This window comes from Lutra lutra, chromosome 17, assembly GCF_902655055.1.
Source record: "Lutra lutra chromosome 17, mLutLut1.2, whole genome shotgun sequence".
Classification (NCBI taxonomy): domain Eukaryota; kingdom Metazoa; phylum Chordata; class Mammalia; order Carnivora; family Mustelidae; genus Lutra; species Lutra lutra.
The window spans coordinates 51,210,430-51,227,692 of NC_062294.1; the positions used below are offsets into that span (position 1 = coordinate 51,210,430).

General features: G+C 55.4%; 1 protein-coding gene across 1 annotated transcript in view; it reads right to left on the bottom strand.

The window, feature by feature from the left end:
• Positions 1-12,351: 12,351 nt before the first annotated feature.
• SLC8A2 (solute carrier family 8 member A2) overlaps positions 12,352-17,263 on the bottom strand; it is a 30,211-nt gene continuing 25,299 nt past the window's right edge. The window contains exons 9-10 of the mRNA XM_047712376.1: positions 15,872-16,150; positions 12,352-14,628 (exon numbers count right to left, since the gene is read on the bottom strand). Coding sequence (XP_047568332.1) covers positions 14,252-14,628; positions 15,872-16,150 — 656 coding nt within the window. The 3' untranslated portion in view covers positions 12,352-14,251. The remainder of the gene's footprint in view (positions 14,629-15,871; positions 16,151-17,263) is intronic.

Consider the following 17,263-nt stretch of genomic DNA (forward strand, 5'->3'; position numbering starts at 1 on the left):
CTGAGCTCCAACTGTGTCTGGGGCGGGGTGGGGGGAGTGTCCTGGAGACACAGCAGGGAGAAAAGATAAACTTCTTGGCCCCCTGGCACTTGAGTTCTCTTGGGGAGGTCTGGGGAAAGAGCAGACCAGTAAGTAAGTGCATCAGTGTAAAAATAATTCCTGGAGTTGACAAGTGTTCTGAAGCAAAGCAGAACAAGGACAGAGGAGATGATATAAGGGGATGTGGAAAGCCCTCAGAGGAGGTGATATCTGAGCAGGGACCTGAAGAAGGTGAGGGAGGGAGCCGTGTGGACTTCTGAACCCAGAAGCAGAGGAACAGCAAGTGCAAAGGCCCTGGGGCAGGAATGTGTCTGGTGCGTTGGACAAACAGTAAGGAGGTCAACAAGGGTGACCACGGCAGAGGGCAGGTAGAAGAGAGACAGACACCTTGGATTCATCGTCTCTCTGGCTTTTTCTACATTAGGGGTCTTTATCTTCTGGTGCCCTCAAATTCCTGAGAGGATGTGCTGATGCACATCCTGGAGGCCTGTGAACGCTGTGAAATTGCAAATGGTGGGCTGGGTGCCCGTGTGCTCCTTTCCCAGGGAAATGGCCCCTTGTTTTCATCCTATTGTCATAAAGGGATACTGGATCCCCAAAAGTTACCCAACCATCACTCCTGAGAGAGTGTGCCAGAGAGAAGTGAGACAGAGATCCAGACAGAAGGAGTACAGCAACAGAGATCCAGAAAGAGGGGGACAGAGATCCAGAAGGAGGGGGGACAGAGTTCCAGAAAGAAAGGGACGGGGTGGGGGTGGCAGTGAGAGAGGGGCGGAGGCAGTGTGCCCACCCCTGCTGGGCTCGCTAAGGGTATTTTTATGACCCTCATAAACAGCTCTCCTCTGCAGTGATCTGCTTCTCCACCCTCCCATCATGTGGAAGCGAAACAAAACCACCCAGGGCAGCAGTGAGACCATGGCAGCTAAAGCAGGAGGGATTGAGGTTAGGAGAGCAGCAGCACTTCCCAGTGGGAGAGGGCTAGGGAGCAGAGGGCTGTGAGGAGGGCAAGGACAGGACGATGACCCGGGTCCCTGTCACTCCTGGGAAGGTCCCCTCCTCTCCCACCCCAGCCTCAGCTGGTGTCATCCCAGAACCCTCCCTCCTCTGTCTCTCTCACTGGGTCACCTTCTCCTACTCCCTCACTCTGTCTCACACGGGACCTCAGGCCCTGTCTCTCTGTCCCTGAGTCTACCACCAGCCCTCCAGCCTGGCCATCTCTGGGTGTCCTCCAGGAACCTGGGGTCCAGACCCACCTTGGCCCCTCCTCTCAGCCTGTCTCCCCATGGGCAGGATGGGCAAGGGGCCTGGGGTGGGGGAGGGGACATGGTTAAAGCAGAGAGTGCCAGGACCCGGAGAGCCTTGGCTGACTCTGGGGTCCCCTGTGCCAGTGGGCACTGCCCCTGAGGCTCTTGGGAGCAACTGTCCCTGGGGTGACGCTGGCCCTTTAAGGAAGGCGGAAGGGAGGGTAAGGGGGCCGGGAGAGCCTTTCATCACTGCCACACACCCCGCCCCCTAGATAGGGGTTTTGGAGCAGAAAATTAATTTAAATCACTTTTTAATTAAAGATGCAAAGCTCTTCTGTCTGCCCCCCACAACTGCCTTCAGCTGAGGTTCAGGGTGGGAGGGCCTGGGATGTGGACGCCCAGGCTCGCCTTACATCTTGGGGGGTATGCTGAGGTCCGCTTCCCAAGCTGACTCTGAAAACAAGACGTGTGGCCTGATGTGACAGTCCCAGTGGGAAGTGCGTGGACAGAGGGAGAGAGGCAACCTCTTTGCTGGGGTGGGGCGTCCCAGGGAGGCCCATGGGGGGTTGTGAATGAGAACCAGGCAAAAGCAGCCCTGGAGAGAGCCAGGGAAGGGCTGGGGGCAGATTGAGTTACAGACGGGGTGGAGGGTGAGGGGGGAGAGAGAGGGAGACAGAGACAAGAGTCATCTCTGCCATTGCTCTGAGCTCAGAGGACGCCCCAGCCCCCCAAACAAGGAGGAGGGCCTCTGACTCTTGGGTATAAATCTTTTTAATTAAAAAGAGGAGCGAGATGTTGGCAAGGGGAAAGTAGGAGTGTCTGGAAAAACTGATGGAGGGAGGGGAAGGAAGGAGGTCTGCAATTTTCTCACTGCCCTGCCCCCCCCAGCCTGTCTGTCTGTATCTCTCTCTCACAGACAGACAGACACACTCGCACCCCAGTCTCCCACCTCTCTCTCTCTCTGACTTCCGGCCTCCTCTGCCTTGTATCCCAGGGGAGGGAGCAGGTGGGGTCCAGGCCTGGATCCTGGCAGGCGGGGGCGGGAGGGGTCATGCTCACTGACCCTGGTGTGGCCGCTTCTCTGAAGGTGGTGTTTGGACCCCTGGGTACAGGTATGGGGAGTATGTGTGGCTCAGCATGGACACAGACCCCCCCAGGTGAGCTCTGAGCACAGGAGGTGGTCTCACCCTCTAGCCCCGACCCATCAAGTCCTCTATGAGTAGTCCTGGGGGACCTCCAGATCCTTGCAATGCAGATTACCCCACTTGGCCGCCAACCTCTCCATGGCTGCTCGGGAGGACCTTCTCCCTCAGCTCTGTCCTCTCTGGGGCTTTGCCCACCAGGCGGCTGTGATTTCCCAGGGACCCGGGGGCATCCCCCATGGTCAGCTCTAAATGGATGGAGTGAGCAAGGAGCTGCTCAGGGGTCCCCTGTCTTCTGTCATGGTCCTACAAGCTCTCTGTCTCAGTTTCCCCTCTGTCAACAGCGCGGGGTTTGTCTTTCCATCTCTCTCTCTCCTTCCTCATCCTAGCCTCTCTGCAAGGATCTGTATCTTTGCTCAGGGGTAGGGATGAAGGGATCCTAAAAGAGGGTCCTCTGTGTCTCTTTCTGTCTTGGGTATGTGTCCATCTGTCTGTCTCACCTGTCTCTCCCTCCATCTTGTCATCTGTCTCTGTGTCTCCTTTTCTCTGGATGGTCTCTCTGTCTCCCCCTCCCCCTAGCTCATCTCTGTCTCTGGGGACTGCTGTCTCTCCGCCTTTGTGTCCCCCTCCCCTTTCCTCTCCTTCTTCATCCCCTGCCCTCCCCCCTCTACTACCCCCCCACCCCGTGGCCCTGGGTTTCTGCCTTCTTGTATCTCTCCCTCGTCCCCCACCTTCTGCCCAGGCCCTTCACAGATGCATCACCCCAATCCCCAGTGCCTCTCCTGTCTGGCTCCAGGAGAGGGAAACATTTATCTTGTTGGGGGAGGAGCCCCCCCGCCCCCACCCCTCTGCCCGCCTCCTGGGCCCATCCATCACCGGAGCCCAAGACTCAGGGAGCTCATTTGTCACTGCCGCCTGCTGCCCCACCAAGCAATCATACCATTAGCCATGGCTCAGCAGAGGCCACCAGGACTGGCCTGACCCAGGCGGGGGAGGGGCACTGGCCAGGACTCCCACCCCCGACCCCACTCCTGTCTTCCTGTCCCTTCCCTCCTTTTTCTTCCAGCCTCGCTCTGTGCCTTAGTGTCTGCTTTCTGGGTCTCATCTCTGCTCTTCTCTTCTCTCCCCTCCTTCTCTCCCTCCTCGCCCTCTTCCCCTCCCCCTCCCTCCTCGCCTTCTTCCCCCTCCTCCTCTCCCTCTCAGTCCCTCTGGTCCCTCTCGCTCACCATACGCCTCCCTGTCTTGAGTGTGTCTGTCTGTCCATTTGTCTCTTGTCTCTCTCTCCCCATCTTTTCCTTTCTCTCTCAGTCTCTCTTTGTCTGGATGATCTCTCTGTCTCTCACCCTCACTCTCCCCGGTCTCTGTGTCTCCCCCCACATCTTCCTCACCCCCATCTGGCCCTGCTCTGGTCCCCCTCTGTCTGCTCCCTGGTCCACAGCTCTCTGGCACCCCGTGCCTTTAAGGGGCTCTGACCCTCTAGTACCATCTCCGCCCTCTCTCTCCCATCTGCTTCCACACCGCATTTTAAAGTGTCTGCCCTCCCCTCTCCCCGTCTAATTTTCCCGTCTCTCCTTGGTCTTTGTCTCTGCTTTGTTCTGTGGCCCCCTCCTCTACTGACCCCAACTGCCCCTTTCAATCCATCATCCTTGACATTTCCTTCTTTCCATCTCCTGGGGAGAAAATTGCAGGCAGAGGGCAAGGGGGGCAGGGAGGCCAACTATAGGGGGCGGGGAGGGCAAGAAGGCCAGGGCCCGAGGAGACACTGAGACCTGGGAAGCCCACCCCTTCTCTCCCCCAGTCTTCAGTGCTGGGAAGGTCTCCCTGACTTCGATCCTTAGGGGGACAGCCAGGAGCCAGCCCTTCCTTGTCCCCTGGAGGGACAGCCGGGCCTCCCTTCTCAGTGCCCATGCACTTTCCCATTGGACGAGGGAGAGGGTAGGGCCGTGTGGGGCAAAGGTGCCCCATTCATGCCCCTGTGACCCACCACCAGCTCCCACACTGGCACCTGCACCCACCAGAAGTGCTGGGAGCCAAGCCCTGGAAGTCCTGCTCATCAGCAGTCCGGATGTAGTGGATAAACACCCCAATTTCTTCACTCTGAGGTCGGGCACCCTAAAGAGGACTCTGCACCATCCCTGAGCGGTCCCAGCAGGGTTGAGACCCTGTTGTCCAAAGGGGGGACTTGCCAATCAACACAACCTTAATGCTTTCCTTCCCCCACCCCCACCCCTGGGGTCTCCTGGAATCACTTCCCAGATAAGCCACTTGCCTCCCATCTTTGCTTTGGGCCAGCTTCTGCAGAGCCCAGCCTCAGACGGTGGCCAGGCAAAGGACGAGGTGGATAGGCACTGAAAGTGGGTAAGGGGAGGAGAGATCCCCTGAGAATCAGATCTGTCCTTGTGGCTAGGCTATGGTGGTGCCCAGCTTAGATGTTGCTTGTGAAGGTGTTTTTTAGATGAGATTAATATTTATTTTTTTATGAGATTAATATTTAAATCAGCTGACTCAGTAAAGTTGATAATCCTATATAGAGTGGGTGGGCTTCACCCAATCAGTTGAAGGCCTTTAGAGAAAAAGACAGATGTCCCCTGACAAGGCTGGAAATCTACTTCCAGACTGCCTTCCAGCTTGAGCTGCAACATCACTGCCTCCTTGGGTCTCCAGCCAGCTGGCCTGCCCTGCACACTTTGAACTCTGCAGCTCTCATAGTTGCACGAGCTAATTCTTTAAAATAAATCTATCTAGGGGCCCCTGGGTGGCTCCGTCCTTAAGCGTCTGCCTTCGTCTCAGGTCATGATCCCAGGATCCTGGGATCCATCCCCGCATTGGGCTCCCTGCTCGGCAGGGAGCCTGCTTCTCCCTGGGCCTGCCTGCCCCCGCTTGGGCTCTCTCTCTCTCTTCCTCTGCCCTTGCCCCCTCATTTAAAAAAAAAAGGAAGCAAGGGGTTCAAGATGTAGAGGCACCCAGAAGATAGGGGACAAGAGGCAATGGAGAGTAAGCTCTAAAGACAGCATATTTATTACCTTTAACTTTCCGAAGCTGCCATTACAAGTTACCACCAACTCAGGTTTATCTTCTCACAGCTGTGGAAGCCAGCGTTCCCAAACCAGTCACTGAGCTCACATCAAGGTGTCGGCAAGGGCTGCGCTCCCGCTGGAGGCTCCAGGGAAGAATCCGATCTTTGCCGCTTCCAGCTTCCAGGCGCTTGTGGTCCAGCTTCCGGCGGCTTGTGGTTCAACTTCCGGCGGCCTGTGGTCCAGCTTCCGGGTGCCTGCGGTCCAACTTCCGGGGTCTTGTGGTCCAGCTTCCGGCGGCTTGTGGCCACGTGACGCTTGTCTCGAAGGGCCACCATCCTCACATCTCTGTGCCTCGTGCTCACACACCCGCCCCCCCCATTCTGTGTCTAGTATCCTCTCCCTCTGCCTCCTTCTTTCAAAGATGCCTAAGACCACATTTAGGACTGACCAGGGTCATCCAGCGTGATCGGCCCATCTCAAGACCCTTTGTTTAATCCCACCTGCAAAATCCCACCTGAATGTCCTACAAGGTAACATTCATCAGGTGCTGTGGATGAGGGCATGGATATCTTCGGGGGTGCTAGTATTCAGCCTGCCACGAATGGCTGCCAACAAAGAGGCGGTGTGGACTTCCCTGCCGGCTGAAAACCTGCAAATGGCTTGTGGTAGACATGACCCAAGGCCCCGCAGCTTCTATAGAGGCTCCCTTGCAACCTGGTGGAGAAGTTGGTCCAACCAACTAGGGAGGAGGGGGGCCGCGTGGAGAAGTAAAGTGGCCCAGCCCGCAGGCAGCGCCCACTGCCAGCCACGAGGGAGGGCATCTCGCACATTCCAGCCCCATCCGAGCTCCCGAATGAATACAGCCGTGTGATGACCTCGGCCAACGCGAGGTGGACCAGAGGAGCCAATGTCAATGCACAGAAATGTGAGAAATAATGCAGCGTTGCTTCAAGCCACCAAATTCCAGGTGGCTTCTTACTCCTCAATAGGTGACTGATAAAACACACACACACACACACACACACACACACACACTCTTTCGGGTGGGGGCCAACATTTGGAAACAGATAAACAGAGAGGGAGGGAAGATACAGATCAAGAAAGCAAAGCAGACAGACAGAGGCAAGAGAGGTGGAGAAGGCAAGGCTTAAAAGAGAAATTTGGAGACAGAGAGCGGGGAGAGACAACAGTGGAGAGACAAGAGGCAGAGAAGTCATCAGGAGAGTCAGGGGATCGAAGCCCCAGCCAGGCTTTCAGCCCCCCAGCCAGCACCAGCCGTCAGCCCCAAGAGTGCGTTACCTGAGACACCTCAGGTTGAGCCTTCAGATCGCTGGAGCCTCAGCGGACTTCTGACTGTGGTCATGGGACAGACCCCAAGCAAAGATGCCCCAGGTCAACCCATAGAGCCCCAGGAGCCAAGCCACCCACGGAACCGTGGGAGAAGATACAAACTTGTCATTTTCAGCCACTAAGTCTTGGGGTGGTTTGCTCTGTGGCCACACACATCCAGATCAGGGAGCTTGGAGGGTCAGGGAGAAGTGTGGGTGAGGAGTGGGACACAGGGGAGTTGGGGGCAGGGTCTTAGGTGGAAGATTTAATTGGGAGACACAGGCTAAGGACTTGGGGAATGGTTTGGGAAGATGAGGTTGGGGAAATAGGGGTTTCGAGTTTGGGGCCATTTGGAGGGTCTGGACTGGGTCTGGCTGGGGACCTTGATCTCTGAACAGATGATGCAAAGGGTCTGGGACCCTCTGGTGTTGATGTCGGTTTCATCCCACACCCCTACTCTGACGGCTTTGAGTTTCTCAGCATCCACGCTGCACGCTCCCTCAAACGTTTCTGCGGGAGACATTGTTCATTTCCCCTCAACATCCATTCTCCCACTTTTCCTGAAACATCTTTGGAGATTTTAAGCAGGATGACTCAGGACAAAAACTACATTTTTTTTCCCCCCAGCTCCTCTTACAGCAAGACATGGCCACGTGAATCAAGTCTGGCCACCGAGATGCAGAAGGAAGTGATAGGTATCATTCTTGGGTCATAGCCTTACAGGGAGTGGTGGATCCCAGACCGCTCCTCCCTGCCCCAACCTTCTGGTTGGGCTGATACCACGGACATGAGCCCATCCTGAGCTAAACCGATGAGGGCCACACTCTGGCTATGCCAGAGAAACGAGACAGAAGAAACCTGAGATTTTATTGCCCCAGTGAAATAGTTTTGCTATTCCAGATGTGACTGTCACACGAGAGTGAGATAAGCTCTTACCTTATTTAACCCATTATTTTTTGGATCCCCATTATTCACATCTAAACCCACATCTACCTACTATCAGTGAAAATATTACCGGTTAGCTTTTACAAGGGCTTAATACGTCAGGCGCTATTCCAATTTCTTTTCACTTTTACAGGTGAAGAAACAAGCCCAGAGAGGTTAAGTGACTTGGTCAAGGGGGTACAGCCAGTGAGTGGTAGAGCTGGGATTGGAACCCAGGTCCTCTTACTCGAGGACCAACGTATTTGAGTCTTTTAAGTCTTTAACTGATCTGAAAGTCCAGTGAATGTTACAGGCCCTCTCCTGGGAAGAGGCTCCCACACGTGCAGTTTGCACACGAGCTCAGAAAGTTCCAGAAAGCTGTCCACCGGTCTAAGTACATGTGGACTCCAGCTTGAGAATTCTCATGCAGTCTATTCCCTCAGCACCTGTCTATGGTCTTGGGTGCGCACAGCGGAAGGTGACTGACTGAGATCACAGAAGCCAAGTGTCTGTGTCAGCTTAGGTTGGGTGATACAGTAACAAACATCCCTCAAATCTCAGTTGAACGAAATAAAGACCTGACTTTCCTTTCCTTTCCCTTCCCTTCCCTTCCTTCCTCCTTCCTTCCTTCCTCTTTCTTTTCTTTCCCTCTCTCTCTCTCTTCCTTCCTTTTCTTTTCTCTCTCTTTCTCTTTCTCTTCTCTTCTCTCCCTCCCTCCCTCCCTCCCTCTCTTTCCCTTTCCTTCCTTCCTTCCTTCCTTCCTTCCTTCCTTCCTTCCTTCCTTCCTTCCTTCCTTATCTCTATGTCCAACATGGAGCTTGAATCACAACTCCAACATCAAGAGTTAGTGTTCTCTACTGATCGAGCCAGCCAGGCCTCCCAGACTTATTTCTTGATCCAGCTACAAGCCCACAGCAAGTAGGGTACATAACACTTTCACTCTAGGACCCCAAGCTGTTAGAGCCGTCGCTACGTATATTATAGCTCATCATGACTCAAGAAAAAGAGACATGGTAGAGCACATACCGTCATTGGAAGCTTCCACCCAGAAGGGCCTCCTGTCACTCCTGCCTTCTTTCTTTAGCTGCAGCAAGTCACCTGGTCACTACTGAGTTCAAAGGCCTGGGAATGCACAGTCTTCCCACAGGGAAGGCAAACAGAATTTAGCAAATGCTAATACAATTGACTAGACGGAACTTAAGAAAAAAGGTATGAGGGGCTCCCAGAAGCACTGAGTGGCCTGGAGAGCTGGTCCTGAGGCTAAGTCTCCAGAAAAGAGCCCCAAACCATGCCCAGGACAGACCCAACAGGGAAAACACCTCTATGGCCCCTGGCAGATCTGGGTCTTGGACGTCATCCCAGTTTGCCCTGCTGCAGGGTCCGGGACATAACTGCGCCTGCCCCCCAGCACAGATGCTCCCTCTGTGTCTGTGCCTCTTCTTGCAACTAGCAAGCCAGAGGGGGCTGCTGCCACACCAGCCTCACCAGCTCCATGGAGGCCCTACGGAGTCTCCTTTTGCCAGGCGCGCCTTTGGAGTGGAGGACTCCTGCTGGCGAGTCTGGGGGCACCGAAGTCACGCTCTGAGTCCTAGCTGTGAAGGAGGCTGGGAAGGTGAGTTCCATGGCTCCTTTCTGGTGGATACGAACTTCCCAGGCTGGAAACGTCCCCGCGCATAGTGAGTGCATTTAGGAGCCAGAAATACGAGAAGTTTCCACTGTGTGCTCACGTTACTGAGGTCCAGAGAGAGATGGAAGTTGGCACTAGGAGGCTTTGGCAAGCCTCTGTACTCATTTCCTGTTGCTCTTATAACCCATTACCTCCAGCTCGGGGGCCTCGAATGACACACACTTCTTCTCCTTACAGTTCTAGGAGGCCAGAGGTCCAATATCAAGGTGATGGACCCTCATTCCGGAGGCTCTAGGGGAGAAGCTGGTCCCTTGTCTTTTTCAGTTTCCAGAAGTGCCTGAGCCTTTCCCCAGGAACTCCAACCTCTGCTCCCCCATCACAGGTCCTGCTGTTGGCCACCCCCTCCCCCTTTCAGAAGACCCTTGTGGTTGCACTTAGGGCCCACGCAGATAAGCCAGTGTCATGTCCGCGTCGTAAGATGTCCGTCTTGATCACATTGGTGACGTCCCTCTGGCTGTGGAAAGCAACCTATCCACAGGTTCTGAGGGTTAACAAGAGGACCTGCTGGGGGGGCTGTTATTCAGCCTACCACCACGTGGCTTCATGGAATGCATCCAAGGGTTCTGTCCTATGGACTCCTAGAGCCCTGGAGTGAGGCCAGGGCACTCACCCTCGCACCTCCCACCTGCCCGGCCCCGCCCCATGGTTGTGGGTCCGCTGGCATGCCCATACTAGAGCCACAGCTCTTGTGGGGGTAGCCCTCTCCATGTGGCCATCCTTTCCAGCTTCTGGAAGTCACTGTCCCCACACCTTGTCCCTCAGGCTTGGGGTCTTACTAGCTCTCAGCTCTGCCAGCCCCAGAAGCCTGCATCTACCTTTGTCCATTTCCCTACACCCTGCTGGCTTAGAGCGTCCCCAGTCTCCCAGTTCCCTGCCACCTGTGTCCTGCTAGAGTCCTTCCACTCACAGGTCCCAACCTGACCACCTCCTCCTGCACCCTGTTTGGCATGTGTCCCCCACTGCCCTGCAAGCTGGGTGAGAGCACGTCCCAGGGATATTGTGGTCACCACAGTAGCCCCAGCAGAGGGCCAGGCACAGAGCGGGCCTGTACTGGATATACGGGATTAAAGAATCTGGGGGCTAGAGGGAGAGGAAGGGATAGTCCCCATTTTGTCTCCCCAGGGTTTGGGTTTTTAGGAACCAAGTCTCAGGTGGCAAAGCAGGTGTATATGGGGTCTGCATTTCTCTGCCCTTCCGGGGCTGTTCTAGGATGGCCATCCTGTTGCGTGTGAGTGCGTGCGTGCCATTGAGGAGGGGAGGGAGAGAGGAGGTGGAGAGAGAGAGAATATAAGTTATAAAAGTGGGCAAGCTGGAAATATCTAGAAAGTATAACCTTTCCATCTGTTGCGCTCTATGTGCTTGGTGTTATCCTAAAATATATATATATAATTCAATAGAACCCTGCACCACTAGTCCCCATCATTATTGTTCCTGTCCCCATTTTCCAGATGAGGGAACTGAGGCACGAAGAAAGGAAATCATTGTGCTATTGCTTCCTGCCATGACAAGTAATTGAAATCGCTCCCCAGCTGACTCTCTTGGAACTCCTAGCATGGGGGAAGAATCATGACTTTGGGATGGGACGGACCTCGTCTCATCCACGTCCCAAGCTCTGGATATGCTCTCTGGAAAGCTGAGATCTTACTCATCGTCCCCAGCCCAGGCTCACCCATTTCCTTGCCTCTATCCCACTTTCTTTGTTCAGCCTGCTAAGACAGAGGTGTCCTTGTCCCATCTGGTGCTCGGGACCTCATCCTCTTCCATCCCCGCCTTCCAAGCTATGAGACTTTGGGCGAGTTGCTTCCCCTTTCTGAGCCTGTTTCCACACCTGTAGAAGGGGGGTGATCCCTAGGAGGGGACTGCATGTTCTCCCGCCATTTGGCCGCCTTCCGTTCCCTCCTCTCTCTAGACCAGCCTGACCCCTCCCCCACATCCTTCTCCAAATTGCTCTTGTTGAGTCCTAAATCCCGAGGTCCATTCCTGCTGCTCACCTTCCTCCACCTTTCAGCCCTGTCAACCGCACCCTCATTCTGGAAACTCTTCTCTGGGCTTCAGGTGTCCTAGTCTCCTGGTTTCCCACCTACCTTTCTGGCATGTCCTTCTCCATCTGCAGGTCTCCCATGTTCCTTGTGCCCCACCCCCTCCGTGGCTTGGTGATAAGGCATTGCCAGCAGACCCCCAAATCTCTGTCCCAGATGTCCCCTGGATGTCTCCCCTCCCTGACATCTCTCTGGATGTCCCCGAGGCATCACCCTTAGCATGTACTCACCTGAATCCGGCACGTTCTCTAAACCTGGCGCCCCTAGTTATCCCCACCTTCATTCCCCAAACCCCGGAGAGACCTCACTGCTTCTGCAAGATAGTCTCCACACTGACTCCCTCCCTGTCTCCACCCTCCACCCATCTCCCCCAGGGAGGCTGATCTATACGCACCAAATATTAACCCCCCGGTTGAGTTCAGCCAATGGGAGGCGCCAGCAGGAGCCTGGTGGGTGGGAGGAGAGCCAGGTGGTGTTCACTTTCCAGACCCCTTCTCTCTTCAGTGTGGGACATGGGTGCCTACACTCCTGGCCTTCACTACACCTACAGCTTCAAGGCTCAACAGCTCAAACCTCCCCCAGGCTTGTTTCCCTTGACCTTGCCCGCCCCTTAATCCCTGAACAGCTTTTCCTTAAACTTTCCCTGGCTACTTCGTTTGCTCCCACAACTTCTTTCCTGCCAGGGCCCTGCCTGCAGGCTCTCCCTGAACCCCCTCATCCAGCCTGATCCATTATCTTCTAAACCGTCCCCTTCACACCTCGATCTCCCTACTGCCAGAAGGAAAGTTCGAAAATGTAAATCAGACATCAACTGCCTGCCCCCTCTTTAACACCTTTCCAAAGCTCCCCTTTGCTTTTGGGATAAATTCCAAGGCACCCCATTCCCCATTCATGCTAACCACTGGCAGGAGTATGAAAGAGCCATTAACTCACAAGCCTGTACACCTTTACATAGGCTGTGCCCTTTTCCACACGTGCGCGCGCACACACACACACCCACACCCCTTCTCCTATTTCAGGATTCTGCGAAAAATCACTTGCTTTATTCAGGAAACTCCCATCAACCCCAGCTCCTCTGATCAGACATATCTGGATCCTCTTTTGTGCTCCCAGGATGGCCAGGGAAAAGGAATAGTTTGTGGCTGGTGGGATGGGGGTGTGGCTAGAAAAGCTCCCGAGTGAGGCGTGGGGGCGTGGCTAGGGAAAACTGGGTGGTGAAGGGGGGTGTGGATACGGGAAGCAAGTGTGGACTTTCAGTATGGCTGGTGCATGTGGGTGTCCTTTCCGAGAACGGGGGCCATGGAAAAACCCAGAGTACCTGGTCTGTTCCACAGTTGCCCAAGTCTCAGCCAGAGACCTCATTAGCTCCCTCCTCTAGAATCCCAACTTCTCACGGGCAGGCTGTTTTTCAGGCAGAATTTCAAATTTTTATGGCAACTTTTACAGAAATCACAGAGAAGAGACAGCGACTGGTGCTGATGAGCTAGGAGTAGAGAAAAGGGAGTGGGTAACAGGTCTGGGATGTTGGGGTGATGCGCAACAGGATGACAGAACGCTAAAAACCTGTGGGAAGCAGGGTGTTATGGGAGTTGCAGGGTGATCCTCAGGGTCCCAAGCAATGGGCAGCACATCGCACACCCCAAGTGTGTCCTTTGGGCAGGAAACAATAGTAAGAAAATTCAGATGGCCTACCAACAGACGGGTGGCCTCCAAAGTTAAAAATGCCCACCCAGACCCCCTGGCCCCAGTCCCACCCTCCCACCCACCCCTGCTCCCCATCAGGCAGAGATGTGGCAGCATTTGCTGGCTTGTAGCATTGGTCCTCTGGGACCCTCGGTCTCCTCTTCGAGGGTCCTGCCCGGATTGGCTGGCACTGAGGGCAAATTGAGCCTTCGAGATTGTCAGGGGAGATGGCTGGACTCCTTTTGATTCCTGGCCTCTTCCCCAAAGCCAATTCTCATGGCTGGGGGAGTCTGCTGCCCTCACAAAAGGAAAGTCTGTCACCCCCTTTCCCCAAGACATGCACCCTCCCACGTCCTCCCTCCCCCAAACACACTATATATACACACACGCCCCCTCCCCTCCTTCCAAGGTGTGGCTGGGCTCTCAGAGGTAGTGGAGGCGAGTGGGGGCGCTGGAATGTGAGAAGTTGCAGGTTCAAATGTGCCTCCTCCAGCTCTGAAACCCCAAACTTCTCCCCTCCTTTCTCCAAGCCTCGAGAATTAGTGTCCTCCCAAGGGCCTGAGTGGAGAAATCAGGGAAGGTGTGGCCCCCTTATGCACGCACCTACCTGTTCCTCCGCCCCATCCCCGAGGGGCTGAACAGAGCTCCCTGAGGGTTGGGGAGAAGGACCGAGATCGGGGACATCCTGGGATGGATCAGCCTCCTTCAAAGGTCCCCCTGGGGGCGCTGGGTTCTGAGGCCCTGGAGCACAGGGTGGTAGTGATGGCGGGGGGGGGGGGGGGGTTCACTAGGGGAAGGGGGTCGTAAGGGATAGGGAAAGCCTCGGTGTCTAGGGAGACCAATGGTAGATTCTCCAGAAGGTCATTGAGTAGGGAGTGGTTCTCTGGGGCCGGACCTCGAGGTGGCACTGTGCCCAGGGGTGTGGACAGTGACTAACAGGGATGGGCCGCAGTTGCGGGTCCCTCCGGGTGACTCCTGAAGGGGAAGGGAGAAGGAGGGTGTTAACGGGGACAGAGGAAGGGGATATCAGTTCCCAGGATGAAGGGAGGCTGAGTCCCAGGAGAGGAGGCTGAGTCTCTGGAGGGCAAAGGAGACGCGGGTCCGGAGCGGGGGCAGCCGAGTCTCTAGGGCGGGGCGGGGGGGTACCCTAGAAGCCCCGGATGTGGCAGTAAGCCTCGAGGCTGGCGAAGAGGATGTAGAGGAACCAGAGGCCCAGGAAGAGCGCGGTGGTGGCGAGCTTGGGGCCGCGCGGGCCACCCAGCTCGCCCCCGATGTGCGGCCGGCGGCGGTACAGCAGCACGGCGATGCCCACGAAGGCGAAGACGGTGAAGAGCGTGACGGAGAAGGCCAGCGTGCCGGTGCGCACCTCGAACGGGCGGCCCTGCACCGCCCAGTACACGGCGGCCACCGACCAGGCCACCCCCAGGCCCAGGAACACGTTCACGGCGTTGGAACCGGTCACGTTGCCGATGGACGCGTCCGCGCACTGGTCCTGCAGCGCCGCCACCTTGCTGGCGAACGTGTCTGCGGGGGGCAGAGACACAGCGGTCAGTGGGGCTCGGCCGGTCCCCGCTGCCTGCTTTCCCTGAGACCCGACGCCATCCCTGTGCCCCGAGGAGCCAGACCGCGCGGTGGGCCGTACCGCCTCCCACGGCTGCAGCTCGGCCCGTGCGACCTTGACACCCCGACCCAGGAGGCCAAGTAGGTCACCTTCCCTACGCTTGCTCTCCTCTCCGCGGAAGCAGCTGCCTGCTTTCTGGAGAACTCGCTGCCTCTTTAGAGGGGGCTTGACTGCATTCAGTGGTATCCGCTACCTACACTCCATGCCATCCGCTGCCTGCTTTCTATGGACTCATTGTCTGATTTGGGGGGAAGGGACCCCCCTCTCTGCATTCTACGGGGCCTGCTGCGTATTTTCGATGGCACTCGCTGTTTTCCATAGGAACCACTCTCCGCATCTCATGAATCCACCGCCTACTTTCTGTTGGCCCAAGCATCCCACTGCCACCAGGCTGGACAAAATAAATGTCAGGTTCCATCCGCACGCGACGCTGTTGCTGTCAACCCCCCCACCCCCACCCCGACCCTGGGGGAATGCGGGCCATTCACTGTAGTCTGCGGACCCGCCACCTGCTTTCTAGGCCTACAGCGTCACCACCTGAGGGGTGAACATATCCACGTGGGGAAAAAAATAAAGGAGCCCCGCTGCCCACATCTGGTCTTCCCACTCCTCTAAGAATTTCTGTCTGGGCCACCCGGTTTCTAAGAGACCCTCCCTCAGGTTTATTTGGGAAGAGGGGCTCATGGCCTTTGTGTTTCCATGGGACACACACTACAGTCTTTGAGGCTCCACTGTCTTATTTCCATGGCCTCCGACGTCTGGTTGTGACTCTGCCCTCTCATCTTAGTTAAAGCTTTGACACTCATTGGCCTTGTTCCTGTCATGCCCACCAATATGATTGGATAGAATCTTCCACGTGGTTTCTCCAGGGGAAAGTCATTAACATTTTGTTTCTATGGTACCCACTGAATGGTACCTATGAAGTCCCCACCTTATTTCTGTGGGACCCCTCTCTTACCTTTCCCTACAATGCCCCGCCTCCTCCTTTCTATGGAACCCACCATCATATCTCTGTGGGGCTCACCATATGGGTTCCGTGTGATGGGTTCCATCCCACCCCCTGATATCTGCAGAACCTTTCTTTTAGGTTCTACTGTCTGACGTCTCTGAGACTCTCCCCAGACATGCAGTTTCCCAGGGGGTTACCGGGGATGGAGGTCCCCAGGGCCACGAAGACTACAGCGTTGACAGAGTCCTTGAGGCCAACGGTGCAGCCAAAGTGGGAGGCCAGGTCCCCGATGAGCGCGGTGAGCAGACCGATGACCAGGATGCAGACGCCGAAGCAGGCCCAGCCGTGGCAGTACTCAGTGGGGGGTACACAGGCAAATAGCACCTTCCAGAACACCGTCAGGAAGTGCATGACGTAGTCAAAGCAGGAAGGCAGCCGTTCCTCCCGGGACCCGTCCTCCTCCTCCTCCTCGTCCCCTGTGGGCACACGACCCAGCTGGGGCACACACCCATGCCTCCTTCTTTCTTGCCTGCAGACCCCTCCCATTTGGGGCAAATTCCAGGCAGTGAATTCCACGAAACTAACCGCTTTCGCAGAATCCCTTGCAGCTAGGAGAATACACGGGCCCAGGAAAAAAAAAATACTCACTTTTCCAGAATCCCTTGAAGCTAGAGGCTGTGTGCCAGACTAAAAATATCAGGTTTGCTAGGATCCCTTGCTGCTAGAGGTGGCCACTTCCCTAGCTAAAAAAAGAGTCTTTTTCTCAGAAGGCTTTTCAGCTACCATCTACAGACAGGCATTTCTGTAGCTACAAATAATGACTTCCTCTGATTCACTGCATTTAACCGTAGCCACATACTCAGCTAATGGTACTTGCTGTCCCAGAATCCTTTGCAGCTAGAGCATGCCAGACACCCAGCTAACATTATTCACGTTCCCAGAATCCGCTCAGACTAGCAACAGCTGGGTCCTCAGATAAAATACTCACTTTCCCGGAACTCCTTGCAGCTAGTGGCAGTCCTGTCCTCAGCTGAATACTTGCTTTCCCACAATCCCTTGCAGCAGGGGCCATATGACCCAGTCTGGCAATGAGACCTAAACAGAGGGTTTCTGGAAGGCTCCAGCTTTCCTGACACGGGCACAGTGTTACGGATCTGTTTGGCTGAACCTCGTCCAGGATGCCTCACTCACTGTTACAGTTGTGTGTGTCACGCACTGTGATGGAATTTCACCTGCTTTCGATTTGTAACAGGAAAGCACAGATGCTATGTTTTGTCTACTTTGCCCTAAACTGAGAAGCATAAAACGATGAATGAGCAGTAGTGAGCGACTCGAGTGGCCAAGCACTACAGATGGAAGGATGCCGATAAGGAAGAGTGTAACCCTCCTTGCTTCCCTGCTTCCTCTTTCTGCCTGCCTGGAATGTGAACTTGACACCTGGAGGTGTGGCAGCCATCTTGCAATCATGAGGGCAAACTGCTGAAAGTGGGAGAGAAAAATAAAGAAGGAGCCTGGGCATTTAAGGATGTTACTGAGCTGCCAACTCTTTATCGCCTCCTCCAGATTTCTTTGTTCTGTGAGAAAAAGAA